This window comes from Castanea sativa, chromosome 10 (assembly GCF_040712315.1).
Source record: "Castanea sativa cultivar Marrone di Chiusa Pesio chromosome 10, ASM4071231v1".
NCBI classification, from domain to species: Eukaryota; Viridiplantae; Streptophyta; class Magnoliopsida; order Fagales; family Fagaceae; genus Castanea; species Castanea sativa.
This window is the reverse complement of record NC_134022.1, coordinates 28,085,007-28,104,404: the sequence shown is the minus strand read 5'-3', so window position 1 is coordinate 28,104,404 and position 19,398 is coordinate 28,085,007. Positions and strand designations below refer to the sequence as shown.

Here is a 19,398-nt window from a genome sequence, read left to right as displayed (position 1 = left end):
TAATTTTTTATTGGATGTATTTTTTGACAAATCCACCATTGGACTACATTGTCTCCTTCGACCTTATACCCTATATGCATGCAAATCATCAAGACAATAAGAAATAATAACTATCACATCTATAAAATGTTTAAAATTCAAATTTTTTAAACTTTGAAATTATATATAGAACATGAGTTTATAGATCAAAAAGTAGAGAGACATGAAATTTGGCATGTGTTAACAACATAGAGAACATGTAATTCAACATTACGATTTTCAAAATATTAATCCAATAAAAATTTATTAGGTTATGTAATATTACGGAAGAGTTACACAAGATGTTGTATGTGTAAGAATGATTGAGAATCAGTGGACCACCTGCTCATTCACTGTCCTTTTGCCTCTGATTTATGGTCCTTCGTATTTAGTTCATAGCTTGGGTTATGCCTAAACAAGTGGTTGAGTTGCTTGTTCGTTGGCATAGAGGTGTTGGGCGACACAGGTCAGCATTTGTTTCGGATGTTATTCTGCAGTATATTATGTGGAACATTTGGAGAGAACGGAATAATAGAATCTTTCAAGGGGAGGAGCATTCTATTATCGAGTTGAAGAGCGTTTTCCTTGTGTCTTTATTTGAATGTTAGACTGCTTTAAGTGGTCTTGCAATACCTTCTATTTTAGATTTCATAGATTTATGTAATTTTGGGTAGGCTTTTGCTTTCCTGAACACTCCCTGTGTACAAAGGAAGTAGTTTTTCTCCCTCTTGTATTTTTCCTTTTTTCAATAAAGTTTTTATTTACTGATAAAAAAATAAAAAATAAAAAGAAGAGTTACACAAGGTGGTGTAACTTGATCTTGACACTATACGGAACAAATTTGTTTAAACAACAAAAGATGCCCAGATCTGTACACAACCAAAACCCAAGTTAAGAATTTGACTACCACAACCAATAAAAAATAATGAACCTTTATGTTCCAATTGGCAGTGAATAAATCAAAGGTAAAAGAAACAGAAAATTGAATACTACAACTTCAAAGATTTGCTTGTTAAGAATTCCTGACCACTACACAATTCCCTATCATAGATGAGTTGAGAATCCTCTTTTCTTAGTAACTTAATATCAAACATTAAAATTTTTTATTATCCACTATATTTTATTACTTTGTTTATCAGCAACCAAATATTGGAAATCTGGAGTGCAGACATTGCAGAGGATCATAAAATATGCACTTCAACGGGACAAAATTGTGAAGTCTAACTAGACGTAATTGACAAATTTTAACCTAGGGCCTAGAGCAACAAAACTTGCTTTATATTCCACCATCTGACATACTAGAATTACCCAATAAGATACATAGCATGCATATCATGAGCAAGAACCAGTTACTCATCTTATGAATTTCAGAAAAGAGTTTATTTAACTCACAGGTTGAGTAGCTTTGAGGGGGCTGCACGTAATACAGTCAATGCTTCCTTCCATCTCCACTGGCGTTCGGATAATGGTAAAAGGCGCTGCAAAGTTGACAACCGCCATTCCCACTCTTCAATGAAACGTTTAGCAATTGAGACTCTCCACTCTAAGGCCTGTCTTCCACCCATTATTACGCCCTCACTCAATGCTTGCTCTAGTTCAATCACAGCTGATGGAAGATTGCGATTTAATATATCAAGTAGAATCCCCATGAAAGATATAACCATTTCGTTCCCTCCATCACATGGAGTGAGATCATAATTTTCCCGAGCATGGGTGTAGCATGATTTAGAATCTCTCTCTGGGGAGACACAATGCGTCAAATTCAGAGAAAGATCATCCATATGTAAAAGAGAAATTATGACATTCACCATCAATATCTGCATCATTGAATACAATCCACATTAATTTATACCATATTAAAAATGAGGAAAAGTAACTAAAAAACATTTTTTAAGTAATAAAAAAAAGTAACTAAAAAACATTAAATATATGCTGCTACAACTTTTTTTTTTTTGATAAGTAATAAAGATTTATTGATATCAAAAAGAGAGAGACACCCAAGTACACAGGGAGTATATAGGGGAGAACATATCAAATACGAACGTTACATAAATCAAGTAAATCCAAAATAGAAGAAAAAGGTTGGTTTCTCCACACAGAGAACCAGTCCAATAAGGTTCTGAAAAATAGAAGCTTGAGATCAGGCATGGAACGTTCATTGTCTTCAAAACACCTACTATTTCTCTCCTTTCAAATACACCACATCAAACAATGTTACTACAACTTGTAATCATGTCATAAATCCAAATATAAATATGTGCTAAGGTGAGGGACTGATTAACATATCCCTAGACCTTTTCTCTCTCCCTCTCTCCATTCTTTCTATTTTTTTCTGCTATCTCTAGGCATCAGAGTGTACTAATCCAACCTAAAATGCATTAGAACATCTAAAGGTCATCATCCGTACATTAACATCATCACTAATGTCAGTACCAACACAATCGCTAGATTCTGGCAACCACATGATCTGCATCACCAGCCTCTCATGATAATTATGGTGATTTTTCCATATATTTTTGAAGTCATTTGGTGTGAGTTTTTATTTTCTATTTTTATATTTTTGACACTATTTTTTTTCAATTTGCAGTTTTTCGTTTGCTTGTTGGTTTTGTTGCTTGGGTTTACTCCCATGGCAGCTGAATAAGACTGAGGAAGCCTTAGGTGATAGTTGCTTTGCTAATTTATGGAGTTTGGCAAACGATTCTGTATATTTGGAGCATGTCAACAATTCAGTTCTTCAAAGATTTTTTATTCTATAATTTTTTTTCCTTCGCTGATTTGTTAAAGTTGAGTTGTTTTATGACTTAGGGAAGTTTGACCAGCCTTGAAAATAGAAATTTTTTAAGTTTTGTTACAATTTAACTTTTTGGGAATGTTGGCTAATTTGGGTATTTTTTCGGGCTTGGGGTTATGCAAGTGCTGGGATTCGGTAGTTTTCCTCTTTGTTTTGGGTTGATTGACTATTAACGTGCTGATTTTCAATAGTGTTCTACCCTGGATTAGTGGTGTTTGATACAACTAAAGAAAAATTAATTGTCATGGCTGAGAGAAAAACATTACTGCTCAAGGATGATGATGTATCTAAATCTATTACATTGAAAAAGTTGAATATTATAAATTATCTGACTTGGGCACAAGCCATGAAAATCTTTCTACCAGGGAAATGAATGTTGAAATATTTGACAAATACCTCCTGCGATAAGAAAGATCAACCTTATGAGAACTGGATGAGTGAGAATTCAGTTGTTATGAGATTGTTGTAGCATAGCATGGAACCTCAAATTGCTACTACAGTTGAATTTTATTACTCTTCTAAGAAGATCTGGGACTCTATTGCAAAATCTTTTTCTCATCAGAGTATTGTTTCTTAAGTTTTAGAGCTATATGAAAAAATTTCCACCACTAAACAATCTGGGGAACGCTTGTTTGAGTATTATGGTAATCTTATGAATTTGTGGAATCAATTACTACAATATCGACATTTTACTACTAATTTAGAGTAACATAAGTGGCATTGGGAGGAATTTATGATGGCTTCCTTGTTTATCTGGTTTAGGCTCCAATATGCGTGGGTCCAAAGACCAAAATTTTGCTAGTGAGACCAGATAAACATGTGATCTTTGAAGTTTGAACCCACGCATATTGGATATTTGAACCCACGCATAAGCATAATAATAATAATTGAACCCACGCATATTGGATCCACTAGCAATATGCGTGGGTTCAATTAGCAAGATACTAACTTCACCTAAGTATAATAATAATTGATTTATCACATATATTACTAACTTCACCATGAGCTGTTTTATATCACCATGAGCTGTTCTTGGCTGATAATGATACCAAGATGTGATATAAAACAGCTCATGGTGAAGTTAATATTTTTTTTTGTTTTGATAAGTAAAAAGGATATATATTCAAGAACACTACCTTATGCAGAAAAACATAAGACAAAGAGAAAAGATGAAGAAAGAAAAAGGAAAAAAAAGATACTAATTATAAAGGAGAGTGCTAAGGAACATAGGGATAGAGTCACTAGAGGTGAATCCCCAAGCCTTAGACCAGTCAAACAGAGAGCCACTAAAAGAGGCCAAAAGTTGAGCATCCGTACTTTCTATATCCTCAAACGTCCTCCAATTTCGCTCCCTCCAAATGCACCACATTAAGCATAAAGGAACTAAATTCCAAATACTAGACAAATATTTTCCAAGCCAATTCCACCACCCAAAGAGAGTATCCGCAACCGTTCTTGGCAAAACCCAAGAAATCTCAAAAGATCTAAACACCAAACTCTACAATCTATAAGCCTTACCACAATAAAGTAGCAGATGATCCAACCCAAGGTTGTATAGAAGGTTGTATTTCTCATTTTTATAGGCAGCTATATGCTGAAACTGTGGCTCATAGACCTTTATTAGATGATGTGGAGTTCTCTTGTATCTCGGAGGATGATGCACTTTGGCTAGATAGGCCATTTGATGAGGAAGAGGTGTTTGGGGTGATTAGTGATTTTAAGGGTGATAAAGCTCCTAGCCCGGATGGCTTTTCTATGGCATTCTTTCAGTCTTGCTAGTGTATTTTGAAGGCTGAAATTATGGCAGTGTTTCAAAATTTTCATACTCAAGCTGTGTTTGAGAAGAGCCTTAATACTTCTTTCCTTGCTCTTATTCCCAAAAAGGTGGATGCTGTGGAGATCAAGGATTTTCGGCCTATTAACTTAGTTGGTGGGATTTATAAGAATATTTCTAAAGTGTTGGCCAATCGTCTCAGAAGGGTGGCACATGGGCTTATTTCAAATTCTCAGAATGCATTTGTGAAAGGTAGACAGATATTGGACTCTTTTTTAATTGCTTCAGAACGTATTGATAGTAGATTGAAGTCAGGTGTTCCAGGAGTGTTGTGTAAGTTGGACGTGGAGAAGGCATATGACCATGTGAGTTAGGGTTTTTTAATGTATATGCTTCAGCGCTGTGGGTTTTCAGAGAAATGGAGAAAATAGATAATGTGTTGCATCTCTACTGTTAAATTCTCCATTCTGATCAATAGTAGTCCTTCTAATTTCTTTGTTAGTTCTAGGGGGATTCGGCAAGGGGACCCCTTGTCTCTGTTGCTATTTGATATTGTTATAGAGGGTTTGAGTCGTATGTTGGATGTGGCTGCTACTACTGGTCAGTTCTCAGGCTTCTCTGTAGGTAATACAACTGGTAACTCGGTGATGGTGTCTCATCTTTTGTTTGCTGATCCTACGCATATAGCTTGTTTGAGAGCAATCCTGGCTCGATTTGAGGAGGTCTCAGGTTTAAGGATTAATTTGGGGAAATCTGAGTTGGTTCCTATAGGGGTGGTCTACAATATGGATGTTTTGGTGGGGATGCTGGGTTGTAGGCAATCCTCTCTTCCTTTGAGATATTTGGGGCTACCGTTAGGAGCTAAATTTAAGGAGTTGTCAATTTGGAATCCTATTTTGGAGAATGGAACGGAGATTAGCAGGGTGGAAGAGGTTGTATCTATCTAAGGGGGGTAAAGTAACTCTTATTAAAAGTACTCTTTCCTCCTTACCTACATACTTCCTTTCCCTTCTGCCTTTACCTGGGAAAGGTGGCAAATCGTATGGAGAAGTTACAACGAGATTTTCTGTGGAGTGGTATTAATGGTGACTCTAAATTACACTTGGTCAGTTGGGCTCAAGTTTGTAAGCCGCTGCAGGTTGGAGGGTTGGGTATTAGACGATTGAGGAGTTTTAATGCTGCTTTGTTAGGAAAATGGTTATGGAGGTATGGCATGGAGACCGATGCTCTATGGAGGAGGGTTATTGAAGTGAAATATGGGAATGATTAGGGTGGTTGGTGCACGAAAAAGGTGACCAGTGCTTATGGTGTTAGTTTGTGGAGACATATTAAGAGTGGTTGGATGAGTTTTTCTAAACTACTTCTGTATGATGTGGGGGATGGTACTCGAGTGAAGTTTTGGAAGCATGTATGGTGTGGAGATCATACTTTCCAAGAGGCTTTTCCGGAGCTTTATTGTATTAGTAGAACAAAGGATTCTTCAGTAGCGGAGGTTATGTGTTGATCTGGTGGGAGGATTCATTGGGATGCTAAATTTCGTTGTCCTCCACAAGATTGGGAACAAGAATCCTTTGATTAGTTTATGGATATGGTCTACTCTTCGACGGTACGGGGATTGGGTCCGAATCGGTTGTGTTGGAAGCCAGCAAGGAGTAGAGGTTTTGAGGTTAGAGGATTCTATTTTTCTTTCTATCCTCCTACCATCTTATCCTTCCCTTGGAAGTTGATTTGGAAATCGAAGGTTCCTCCAAGGGTAGCTTTTTTTTCATAGTCTGCTTCTTTAGGTAAGATTTTAACAACAGATAATCTTCGCAAACAACGTGTGCTAGTTCTTGATTGGTGCTATATGTGTAAGAATTGTGGGGAGTCAGTGGATCATCTTCTTCTTCATTGCCCCATTGCTTGTGAGTTGTGGTCGTTGGTGTTTTGCTTGTTTGGAATTCATTGGGTTATGCCTCAGAAGGTTATTGAGTTGTTTGAGTCTTGGCAGGGTAAGTTTGGAAGACATAGAAATATAGAGTTGTGGAGAATTGTGCATCATTGCTTGTTATGGTGTATTTGGCGCGAAAGGAATGCGAGATGCTTTGAGGGTTGTGAACGCTCTATATTAGAGATTAAGTCTTTTTTCTTACACACTCTCCTCAATTGGAGTGTGGTATTTTGTCATTTTTCTTGTTCTTCCCTTCCTGTTTTACTTGATCATTGTAATCTTGGTTATTGATTTATACCCCCATAGTACATTCCCAATATACTCAAGATGGCTATTTTTCATTTTTTAATAAAATTTTCGTTACTTATCAAAAAAAAGATGATCCAACCCAAGGTGCAGAGAAAATCATCCACACCACCCGTTTCCCAATCATTTGGTCTTCGAATAAAATGAACATCCCAACTACTCCATTCCTCTATCCCCAACCGTTCAAGAGAAGAGGCCACAGATGCCTCTTTATTGAAGGTAATCTCATACACACTCGGAAAAGTCAATTGAAGTGGAGAATCCCCACGCCATTGATCTATCCAAAGCTTAACTCTATTTCCCACCCCTACCTCAAACCGAATATTTTTGCTAAATTCCTCCCAACCCATTCGAATACTTCTCCACAAGCCACACCCATGTACCCCTCTTCCTAGCTTAGATGTCCATCCCCCCCCCCCCATTCTTCCCCAAACTTTAGAGCAATAACCCTTCTCCACAGGCTTGTCTCCTCAATTCCAAACCGCCATAACCACTTTCCTAATAAGGCTTTATTAAAAGTAGTTAATTCTTTATTAAAAGTAGTTAATTTCCTTACTCCTAATCCACCATTTTCCAAGGGTGCACACACCTTGTCCCATCCCACCAAATGTGTCTTGGAATCCCCCCACAAGAAATCCCTTTGCAACCTCTCAATTTTATTGACCACATGAGTAGGGATGGTAAAAAGAGATAAATAATATGTAGGAAGACTAGATAATATGCTTTTAAGCAACGTTAGTCTTCCACCTTTTGACAGATACATCTTCTTCCATCCAGCCAACTTACGCTCAATTTTCTCCAAAATAGAATTCAAACAACAAGGGACTTGTGTGACGCCCCCAATGGCATACCAAGATAGGTCATAGGCAAAGACCCAATCCGGCAACCCAAAAACTCTGCCAAAACATGGACATTAGGAACCTCCCCAATGGGAACCATCTCACTCTTTAGCGTATTAACCTTTAAACCTGTCACTGCCTGAAAACAAAGAAGAAGCATCCAAACCTGTAGGATCTGCTCCTCATCTGCATCACAAAATAAAATCGTATCATCCGCAAACAAAAGATGCGAGACACATACCCCTCCACCCCGTCTACCATCCGCTCTAAAACCTCGAAGCAAACCAGCCCCTTCAACTCTTTTCATCATCTTACTGAAGACCTCCATCATAACCAGAAACAACATGGGAGATAGAGGGTCCCCTTGTCGCAAACCCCTCGAACTCCCAAAAAAATCAGCTGGAGACCCATTAAATAGGACAGAGAATTGGACTGTGGATATGCAAGTGTGGATCCACTACACCACCTCACCCCAAATCCCATTCTCTTCAACAAATCTAGGAGAGCCTCCCAGTTCACATGACCATAGGTTTTCTCAATATCTAATTTACAAATAACCCCCGGAATCTTACTCTTCACCCTGCTATCAACACATTCATTAGCAATAAGAACTGAATCAAGTATTTATCTACCACTCACAAAACTGTTCTGATACTCAGATATCAGCTGATCCAAAACCTCTCTCAGGCGGTTTGCCAAGACCTTAGCCAAAATCTTGTAAACACTCCCCACCAAGCTAATAGGTCTAAAGTCTCGAATGTTGGCGGCATCATGCTTCTTAGGGATTAAAGCTATGAAAGTTGCATTGAGAGATTTTTCAAACTTATTGTGTTAATAAAACTCTTCAAACACAGCTAAGACATCTCTTTCCACAACTCCCCAACAATGGTTATAGAAGGCCATAGAGAAACCATCAGCACCTGGAGCTTTATCTCCTTCCAACTCTTTGACAACTCGAAGAACCTCCTCCTTTTCAAACCTCCGTTCCAGCCAATCCCTCTCCAACCCCTCTATCTTATTAAACTCCAAACCTTCCACAAAAGGCCTCCACTCCTTAGTCTCCTTGTACAAGTTTTTATAAAACTGTACAGCTTGGTCTGCCATCTCGAATTCGCTCTCATAAATAACCCCATTCACCTCCAACATACTAATATGATTAAACCTTCTACGAGAATTGGCCACCTTGTGGAAGAATTTGGTATTGTTGTCTCCTTCCTTAATGCAAAGTATCCGCGACTTCTATCTCCACAAGACTTCTTCCAAAGAGAGAAGGTTATGAATTTGAGATCTCAACACAGCCCTCTCACCTATCTCAACTTCAAAAAGGCCATACTCCCCTTCCTTAGCATCCAATAATTTCAGGGCCTCCAACAATGCTTTTTTCTGACGCTCGACATTTCCAAACTCCCTACGATTCCACTGAATAATATCTTCCTTCAAAGCCTTCAGTTTCTTGGCAAGTACAAAACTGGGAGTATTTGAGAAGGAATAACGATTCCACCAAGACTGAACCCTATCTTTGAACCCATCCATCTTTACCCACATGTTCTCGAACCTAAAAGGACTTTTTCCCCTTAATATCCCTCCTGCCTCCACTAAAATGGGGAAGTGGTCTGAAATAGGACGAGGTAAAACCCGCTGGATCACATCCAAAAAGTGATCCTCTCAATCAGGAGATACCAGAGCCCTGTCTATCCTAGACATCAAAGGCTGATCCGAACAACTAGACCAAGTATAACTCCCTCCTTCCTACGGCAAATCTATCAAACTAAGCTCCTCAATGAACTCAGAAAAATTCTCCATAGCCGAGGTAAGGCGTGAACCCCCCAACCATTCACTTGGAAAACGAACAAGGTTGAAATCCCCTATGTAACACCAAGGAACTTCCCATAGTTGTTGAATTCCAATCAGCTCATCCCACATATGCCCCCTCAAGTTATTATCATTCGGGCCATAAACTCCAGAACAAGCCCAAATAAAACCATCCCCCATACCCTGCCACCAGACTGATACGGAAAATTTACCCACCATTACCTCCACCTTTTTCTAAAGCCCTCCTATCCCACATCATCAAAACCCCACCCCCTGTCCGATCCGCATCCAAAGCTACCCAATCTACATAGGGGCAACTCCACAAGCTACAAATCAACTGATTATCCATGCCCGCAAGCTTAGTTTCTTGAAGGCAAACTACATCACAATTCCACTCCCATAATAAATTTCTAACTACCAAACGTTTCCGCAAATCATTCAATCCTCGAACATTCCATGACACCATTTTCAACTTCATTGAAACTGTAAACTCCCTACCACAACCTCAGAAATGCAAACAAATAAAACTATCTCCCATCATAATTAACCAAGGAAATCAAATTCCTCAACTCCCTCTCCCCTTTATCCTTGTGATAAATCAATTATTATTATACTTAGGTTTTTCAAAGATTGAAAATACTATGCAAAACCAACAAAATGCTACATTTTCAGCCAAGAACAACCCACAGGTGCTTGTTTGAAATTTGCATATTGAAATGGCCATGCAAGAGTGTATGAAGATAACAACAGCCTTGAGAACACAAAAAGGAAACCACAGTGCAAAAAGTTCATAAAGATGAGCAACTGACCTTGCGTGCAATATTATTAATAGCTTCCAGATGGTTCTGCAGGTCTTTCAAATAGCATAATGCCGATTGAAGATGACTTTCTCTTTCATCACCAGTACACCTTTCCATTGCTGTTAATGCAAGAACAACTGATTCCAGAGCATAACGCATGTGCATGAGTTCAACATCTTGCTTTCTACCACCCCCACCCAAAAAAAAAATAATAATAATAGAAGAAAAGAAAAATATCAGCATATTAGAAGCAATTAAGGAGAACCAATTTTTTTTAAAATGGCTTGAAAATATCAGGTGCATATCTAGGTATCAGTGACAAATATATATGCCCCAGACTTAATGACACAAAGATATTGATGAATATTGAGACTGGAAAACAATTCTTTTAGAGTGTTATCATATGAGAACTAGTTGTGCTTACCATTTGCAGATCTTTTTTTTTTAATCATGTCATAAAAGTGCAGATTCTTAATTTAAAGCAGCTTTGGGAAAGATTCTTACTTTAGATAACCTTACAAAGAGGGGTTTGTCATTGGTTAATTGGTGTTGTATAAACCGCAACAATAGAGCAACGGTGGACCACCTTTTAATTCATTGCGACACTGCTTATGCTTTGTGGGGTGATGTGTTTCAGATGTTTGGGTTACAGTGGGTTATGTCAGGGAATGTTGCTTCTTTGTTATTTAGCTGGAGAAATTGGGTTGGTAAACATGGTTTGGATATTTGGCACATGGTGCCAGCATGTTTGATGTGGCTTGTATGGAAGGAGCGGAATAGATGTACATTTGAAGACAGAGCTGCTTGGATCAATTAAAAATTTTCATACTCTTTTCAATTGGTCCTGGATTTGGGGTTTCACACATTACTCTTCTCTTTTAGAATTTCAAGTTTCTCTTAGATTTTCCTTTTGAGACTTTTGTATTGACACTTTGTGTTCATCATCGTGAACATAAAGTATATTTGATTTTTAATAGAATTACATTACTTACTATTTGTTTTTTTAAATCTTAATTTAAAGAATCAATATAACCAAGTTCAGAAGGGAATTTGCATAAACACCTCTTCCAAGCATCTGTGGGAGAAGCAATTGGCTGCATGCTGATCAATTCAATAGCTTCCTGGAATTTTATGCCCGGAACAACATCAAACAATACCTACAGAAAAGATGCTGTGTCACAACTTAAAACTTCAAAAATTACAACAAAAATAATAATAAAAGAAGAAGAAATAATACATATATAGGGGAATATTTGAGAGGATTTGGAGGGATACCTTCTTTCTCAAATTCACTTTTTTAAAAAACTTTCTCAAATAGGGTAATTTGGTGGGAGATGATACATTGTTTAATGAATTTTTCTGAACTTTCCTTTTTACCATTAACAATTTATCAAAATTTCAATAATGTCTAAACAAACCTAAATCACTTGTCTCACTGTATTGTAAAACTCATATAATATTTTAAGCTCTCCTCTTCCCCCTTATAACAAGACAAAGCAAGATATATCTTCTCCTCTCTCTCCTATTTTATTTTTTAAAACATCCAAACAAATGAATTTGATAACATTTTTTGATAAGAAAAATGAATTTGATAACTATTCCCTCTCCTCTCCTCTTCTCCCTCCCCAGCTTTGATCATCTAACTGTCCTCTACCTCTAAACTTCCCAACATACTCTAATGTGTATATTCAGTACAAGTGAACATCCAGTTCAGATAGGTAGATAATATTGCCTAGCATTTCTAAGTCAATTAAGTACATACATTCTTACCCGAAGCGGACTTTGTACAGAGAGTCTTTCCAACACAAAGTTCTCAACAAAAGAGTCTGACTGGGCAACTTCCTCTGCTAATGCTATTTGTTCTTTTCCCGATAACAACAATGAGAATTTTGAATTCCATGATCGACCAGAATTGACACAGGCAACAAAAGAGGCAACATCAAGCTGATAACACAAATTATCACAAAGATGTTCCACACAAGATATCTGCCAAGATCAATAAACAAATTATATATTTCTGATGATCTTTTATGTATGTGATCATCTTGTATCAAAAAGAGTTGTACCCATAAAAGTTTTAGGAAAAGTTATTACCTCATCTGATTGATTACCATAGAGTGAAGATTCTTCCAGCCGAAGTACCTGAGACTTACTTGTCCACAGCTGTTGCATTAAACTCCTCCGTGCTGTTGTTTTACCGGACAATAAATCCCAACCCATGGAAGCCACCAAGGGCTGAAGTCGAGGAAATAACATAAGAACCTGCCACATAACCAGACCAATAAGGATTGTAAGAGTACAGCTACCATCAATTCAGCATTGGAAATTAAATTTCAATAACGCAAACCATCGATTTCATACTCACATATTCAATTTAAAGATAAAACTGGACACATACATTGCTAGCTTCTTGAAGCTGCTCCCTCTTCACAGCAGATAGGGCACTATCCATGACACATTCAAGTACATGTAAATTAGAAACACGAGCATAATGGTACATATCTCTCATGCAAGAACTGACTGCCACATTCAACGATGAAGTCTTCTCATATATATTTGTATCAGATTTCAACTCTGCAAGATATCTTTGAAAGCACTCAAGAGGAGGTGGAATCTGGCTGTCATCAAGAGCTTTATATGTCTCAATCTCTTCAGAAAGAAACTCATCTTGAATCACCTGCAGCAAGTCAAGTCAAATACATCTTCAAGGAAGAAAATTGACAATATGTATTAGCCAATAATGGATAATGTTCAAACTCATCATCTTTCAACTTTATCCGAGAGAATGTGCTTAGGGTCCGTTTGGATACGGCTGAAAACTGAAAACTGAAAACTGAAAAATACTGTAGCAAAATAATTTTTTAATGTGAAAAAACTGTTCACGCCTAAAATCACTGTTCATTGGCCTAAAATCACTGTTCATGGCCAATGAACAGTGTATGGTGAGCGCCACAGAAGAAGGAAAAAAAAAAAAACGCTGAAACCAAAAAACGCAGACGTGGGTAGAAATGATTTCTACCCAAACGTACACTTAGAGACAACTTTTGGCACTACTAACAATGTCTAAAGACAATCTATTTAGAATGTACATTGCATTGCAAGTCTTTAGCTTCAAACATCAAAATAACAACAGAATCATACACATATGAGCCAAGGGGACATTCTGGGACTTCAACAAAGTGAGCTACATACTGCTAAACCAGTTCACATGAATTCTAACTTAAGTTCACTTTGACCTGAGGTGCACTAGGCAAAAAAAATTGAAAACCAGCCAGATAATACCAAGTTACCCAGGATTTGGGGATTGACTCACAGCCCTCAAACCTCCTAGAAATCTGACATAGGTTGAACAAAATACTATAGTCACCATATACTCTTACCAGAATACCAGATTCACTCATCTGCTTGAAAGAAAATTAATGTTGATATCATGCCAGCCATAGCTGGCCAAGAAGCTACCAATCAGACCCCTTACAAGAAAAGGGCAAAGTTATTACCTGAATCATTTGAACGAGATCTCTGCAATTTGATGAGAGAGCTTCTCCATAGATCCCTAGAAAGTTTTCTCGCACAGCATGCCATGAGTCTCCAAAAATACCCTTTCTTGACGAAACACTTCTGATTAGATCTTGCAAAACCATGCTGTGAGGTACAAGAAAGGAAAATGCAAATAAATATCTAGAAGAGAAGCAAAACATATAGACAAGTTTCTCAAGAGATAGGACAAGAAAACAAAAAACTAGACATGGATCTTATTGAGAAATAAGCAAAAATATTAAAGATTGATGTCAACAAAGGTCTCCTTTCCAAACTGCAAGATAAAACAAACAAAATTTTAAACAATTCTCAAGGACTTAATTTCAAAATAAAATGAGTAGTCATATCAAGATCACCAAAGCTCATGAAACATTAATAGCATGAAAATGCACTTGTCAAAGAATTACTCTTATAAAAATTATGTTGTCTACCCTCCCAACTTATTGTCTTTCCTTCTTTCCATTGCCAGTTGGTGCAGAGAATAGAATGGAAAAGCTCCAAAATAACTTTCCATGGCAAGGCATGGGAGAGGTGTTAAAAGATTCAATAAGATTGGTTGATGGAACGAGAGGAATATGTCTGGGATCAACTGGTAGCGAGAAAAAGAATCACATGTTCCTTGAACAGTTCTTTCAAAAAATTAATCTATTTGATCAATGAGTCATAAGACAAGGCAATTCAAGGTTTCAAGTGGTTGGTTAGTCAGACTAGAAAAAAAGAATTGAAGTCATGGATTTACCTCAGTCAGGTTATGTACCAATAAATGATTTTTAGATTCACAATCCCAAGCCATCTAGTAAATTGGAATGTGATTTGCAATTCCATTTCATCAGGTGGCTTGGGAGGAAGCTACTGGTTTTCAACCAAACACCACTTAGGAATGGCTGTGGAGGTATATACAAGAGAGGGTAATCTTTACAAAAGTAAATAGATTACAATTGTCTTGGGGTAGATGGTGTTCAGATATTGTTAGAGGACCATATGGAGTGGGTTTATATATATATATATATATATATATATATATAAGTAAAATATTTTTATTCAACAAAGGAAATGGTTCCCATACACAAGATCTGTATCAAACCATTAACGTCATATGGAATGAGTCTATGGAAGCAAGTTGGGAATGGGCGGGCCAAATTTTTGAGGTTTACTCAGTTCAAGGCCGGAATGGATCTACATCCAATTCTGGAATGGTGATTGGTGAGGAGACACTTTCCTTGAGAATGCATATCTCAAATTTTATAACATTAGGGATACAGGCGTAAAGGTGGCAAATTACTTAGACTAGACAAATGGTGGCATTCATTGGAACCCTCTTTCACTTCATTTTAAAGGACCTTTACATAGTTCGGATTAAATTAACTAGGATGATTTGGATTCTTGATTTTGGCTTCCATCAACAAGCCAGGTTTTTAAGTAAAAACTTTATCATAGAGTTTTGAAATTGGGGAAGGGGGTAATAACCTTGAAGAATTAGATGGAGAGTTAAAGCTTTGCCAAGAGGAGCTTTTTTTGAATGGATAGAGGTGATGGGAAATATCCTCACAACAGATAATTTGTGTAGGTAGGGAAGAGAGGCAATGGTAGAGAGATTGAAGCATCTATTCCTAAGGCCTCTCCATGAGTGGACTAAGGCCATGCATCTTAAACAAGCTTCCTGGATTTTCTTTTTCTTCTTCTTCTTGTTTAATTAGTAAGTGTGCGTTTGGATACTACTTATTTTGTTGAAAACTTAAAACAATAAATATATATATTGTTTACTATTCATTAATGAATTTACTGTTCATTGGCCTGATTGAACTGTTCATGGGACATAAACAGTGCAACAAGCGCTGGACTTAAAAAAAAATTTAAAATAAAAAAAAAAGCCAAAAAACGTAACTACTCTAAACGCAGCCGCAAACGCTCACTACCCAAACGGAGCTTAAGTTACACATTGACGCAGTGGGTCTTGAAGCCAAGACCTTACCCTCCACCTTACTCTTACACAAAAAGGAGGTGCCATTTGAGTTAGAGCTCGTTGGGAAGTTTCCTTTTCTTGATAAGTAATAATTGTATTAGAAAAGGAAAAGGGAAAGACACAAAGGACGTGTACTAGCTGAATTCAAAGAATACAACTCAAAATGAAAGAGTGTCAATAAAATCAACAAAAGACATGAAGGGTTGCAGCCTGGAGCATGTATCCAATCAAACAATGTCTGCAAAATACGCTCATTGATGATATGGGCAGGAACTTTGATGCCATCAAAGACCCGTCTGTTTCTTTCAAGACACTGATTCCACATGATGCACAAGGGCAAGGCTCGCCACACCTTGGCTCCTCTAAGGCGCTAAAACCGATCTTGACAGCATTCCAACAGTTAAATCAAATATTTGAGCATCACCCAAGCAATGCCCAACCAAAGTAAAGATAAAAGGATCATATACCGGCTGCAATAGAGCAATGGAAGAGCAAATGATCTATAGATTCCCCACTACACACACAACACCAATCAAAAATTAAAATGTAATGCTTCTGAAGGTTATCCACTATTAGAATTCTCCCAAGGGCGACCTATCAAAAAAAAGAATTCTCCCAAGGGCTGCAGTCCACACAAAAAATGCCACCTTTCTCTTTTCTGGAATGTTAGCCATCCAAATGATCTTCCATGGGAAAGAGACTCCCGTAGGACCCCTAAAAGCATTATACTATGATCTCACTCAAACATTCCATTCTTCAATGGCAACCACAATGCTCGGTCTTGACCAGACAAGGTAGGCAATTATCATATAGTACCCCGAGAGAAGTATCAACATCTTATAACTCCCAATCCTAGAAAGGACAGATATACTGATGATTCCAACGCCATCCTTCACCCATGATGAGCCAGCTAGATATGAAGACACTAAAGTCCCCTTCAACAGGGGAGCAAACCGCTCTTCAATCCACCAAATGGAATTTCTTAGTGTCACCAATGCCTCCCCACAGGAAATCCCTCCTAAGTTTCTCCAACTTATTGGCCACATTAGTTGGCATCATTGGCAAGTTTCCTTGATATTCTAAAAATGTTGAACTTTAGAAATTAATTGTTTTTCTTTACTTTTGCTTTTGGGTTTTACTCTTGTAATTTTTTTTTTAAATAAGTGGTTTTACTCTTGCATACATTCCCTGTAAAAGAGTAGCATCCTTTCCCATTTTATCAACGAAAAGTAACCAAGGATGTGCATGTGTGCGTAAGCACTTGACAAACATAGAACCATGTTAAAATCAAAATCCCTTTCTCTTAAGCAAGTCTACAAACCAAACCAATGTACTTATCAAAAATAAATAAATAAATAAACCAAACCAATGTAGTCCTACTTTATGGTACATTTGTTGGCTTGTTTAAGAGATTGACTGAGGAAACACAAAAATGCTATAATTAACAACATTGTGCCATTGGGTCTTTTGTGGTGTATTTGGCTTGAACAGAATTATTGAACATTGGAAGGACAAAGTGTAGTTCTATACATAGAGCTTTTGTTAGAACATTATATGAATGGATAGCTGCGACAAGTTGTTTTTCTTTTTCTTCTATGTTGGATTTGGTAGAGTTGCTAAACTTTAGGCATTAGTATAGTTGTATTTTTCACGTCAACCTCTAGTGTACTACAGTGGTGCAACCTTTTTGCACTTTTTAAATCTATGTTTATTACCTAATCCCGCAAAAAACAAACATCACAAATGAAAGACAATCATAAACTACATTCTGAACTGTAACAAAAGAAATAGGTACTTAAGAGAGCAGCAAAAATATCGCCTTAAAAAGTATAACTTAATGCTCACAACATTAGCAAGAACAAGAAAAATCATGAGATACTTTTGTATTTCACCAGAGTTCTTAACGTCATACTTCAAAACAAATAATAATTCCAGCTTCCAACCAAATGCAAAGCAGATCGAAGTTCATGATCATGCAATTTCATGTCCCCAAGAATGAACTCCAATCACCCACAAGTTCCATTATGATGTAAATAGTAAAAAGGAAAGTGAAAATTATATCTAAGAGAGTTGAAGTTTCCCATTGGATGAAAAAATTGGGGAAAAATACAGAAAACACTGTAATCAGAGTCTTAAATTGCATCAAAAGGGATGTAAAGCCAAATACTATACATACCGATACTCATCCTCTTCCACACCATAATCAGTGTGAAGAAAACGAATTCGAGGAACCGCTCCATCTACATTACCCTCCTTCAAGCATTCCTTAATAGCATCCAAGTGAGCTAACTGAACACTCCTTTGAATCAACCCCAAAACCCTCAGATCCTCCCCCTCCTCCTCGGACCGCGTTGTTTCAGCTAAACCAGAATCAAAACCCTCCCAACCCCTAACTTGCCGCTGTATATTCCAACACAATGCGTCGAAAACATCAGCGTAATCCAATATCACTCTCTTCAAACACACCAACTCAATTTCCTCAACTGAACTCATATCAATATCATTGCCATCACCATCAACATCATCTGGCTTCAACCTCTTAATCCCCAATTCTAAAACCCTATCCAAAACCCTCACACACTCATCGAATCCGCCATTCACATCTCTCAATTCCTCGCACTTTTCCCTCTCCAAAACCTCCGCTCGCTCGTCGTAACCCTCGCTCTCGTTCAACACCTCTTTCTCCAAGCTTTGGAGATCGAAATTGTTCCGCATGCTCTCCGAAACCCGGTCGATCAGGTGCTGAACTAGTAACAAGAACTCGGCGCGTAGCCGGAGCGTTTCGGGATCGAAGCTCCACGCCGACGAGGCATTGCTGTTGTCGTCGAATTGCTGCAAGAGTTCGAGAGTGGACATGTAGGTGAGGAGAGGCGGAGATGGACACGAGTCCGACCATAGAATGTTCTGGAAACGGCCCGATCGAGCCACGATTGTTTGGAGGACGGCGAGAGCGAGGTCCGGGTTCCGGGATCGGAGAGCGAGGAGAACTGCTCGGAGTGGCTCGAACTGAGCTAGGTGGAGGTGGTTCGCCGCGAGGCGTGTGAGGATCTCGATCTCTTTGTCCATTGCTATAGGCTATGGAGATTGAGAGTGTGGAGTTTAGGGATTTGAGTTTTGCGAGAGAGACAGAGAGAGAGAGAGTTGTATTGTTTTTGGGTTTTAGAAGGTGGAAGTTTCTTGAATGAGATAGAGACAGAGGTGAGGTTTCGGATTGGATTGGATTGGATTTGGGAGATCAGAACTGACAACGAAATGAGTTTTGGAAATTGGTTGCATATAGAGAAATGTCCGTTGTGTCTGAAAGATGAGTGTCTAGTTGTTCTGTTACTCCTACGTGCTAATCGTGCCAATTTGGTTTTCGCGGAAGGAGAAAAATACGGAAAGCGACAGTGGAGTTGATGTTGGACATAAAACGATATCGTTTCTTCTTTTTCTTCCAATTTAAAAAGGATCCGTTACATTTGCCAAGAGCATTCTCAAAGAGGGTAAATAATTTAGTATTTACCCTCTCAAAACCTATATTTATAACATATAACACACTATTTTACCATATAATTTATATCAAAATTTTTATTTTTTTTACAATTTTATTTAAATATTATTTTTTTTCAATAATTTTTTTTTG

The 19,398-nt window shown here is 37.8% G+C and overlaps 1 protein-coding gene across 2 annotated transcripts in view; it reads right to left on the bottom strand.

Moving 5' to 3' along the window:
* Window positions 1–19,092, bottom strand: part of LOC142613099 (uncharacterized) — a 43,075-nt gene extending 23,983 nt beyond the window's left edge. Inside the window, exons 1-8 of one of the 2 annotated variants that reach the window (XM_075785294.1) lie at window positions 17,950–19,092; window positions 13,771–13,915; window positions 12,672–12,950; window positions 12,368–12,535; window positions 12,044–12,259; window positions 11,336–11,430; window positions 10,283–10,457; window positions 1,411–1,835 (exon numbers count right to left, since the gene is read on the bottom strand). In XM_075785294.1, the coding sequence (XP_075641409.1) occupies window positions 1,411–1,835; window positions 10,283–10,457; window positions 11,336–11,430; window positions 12,044–12,259; window positions 12,368–12,535; window positions 12,672–12,950; window positions 13,771–13,915; window positions 17,950–18,839 (2,393 nt within the window). In that variant the 5' untranslated portion in view covers window positions 18,840–19,092. Of the gene's footprint in view, window positions 1–1,410; window positions 1,836–10,282; window positions 10,458–11,335; window positions 11,431–12,035; window positions 12,260–12,367; window positions 12,536–12,671; window positions 12,951–13,770; window positions 13,916–17,949 lie in introns of those variants that run through there. The other variant, XM_075785295.1, reaches the window with a different exon arrangement.
* Window positions 19,093–19,398: the final 306 nt, after the last annotated feature.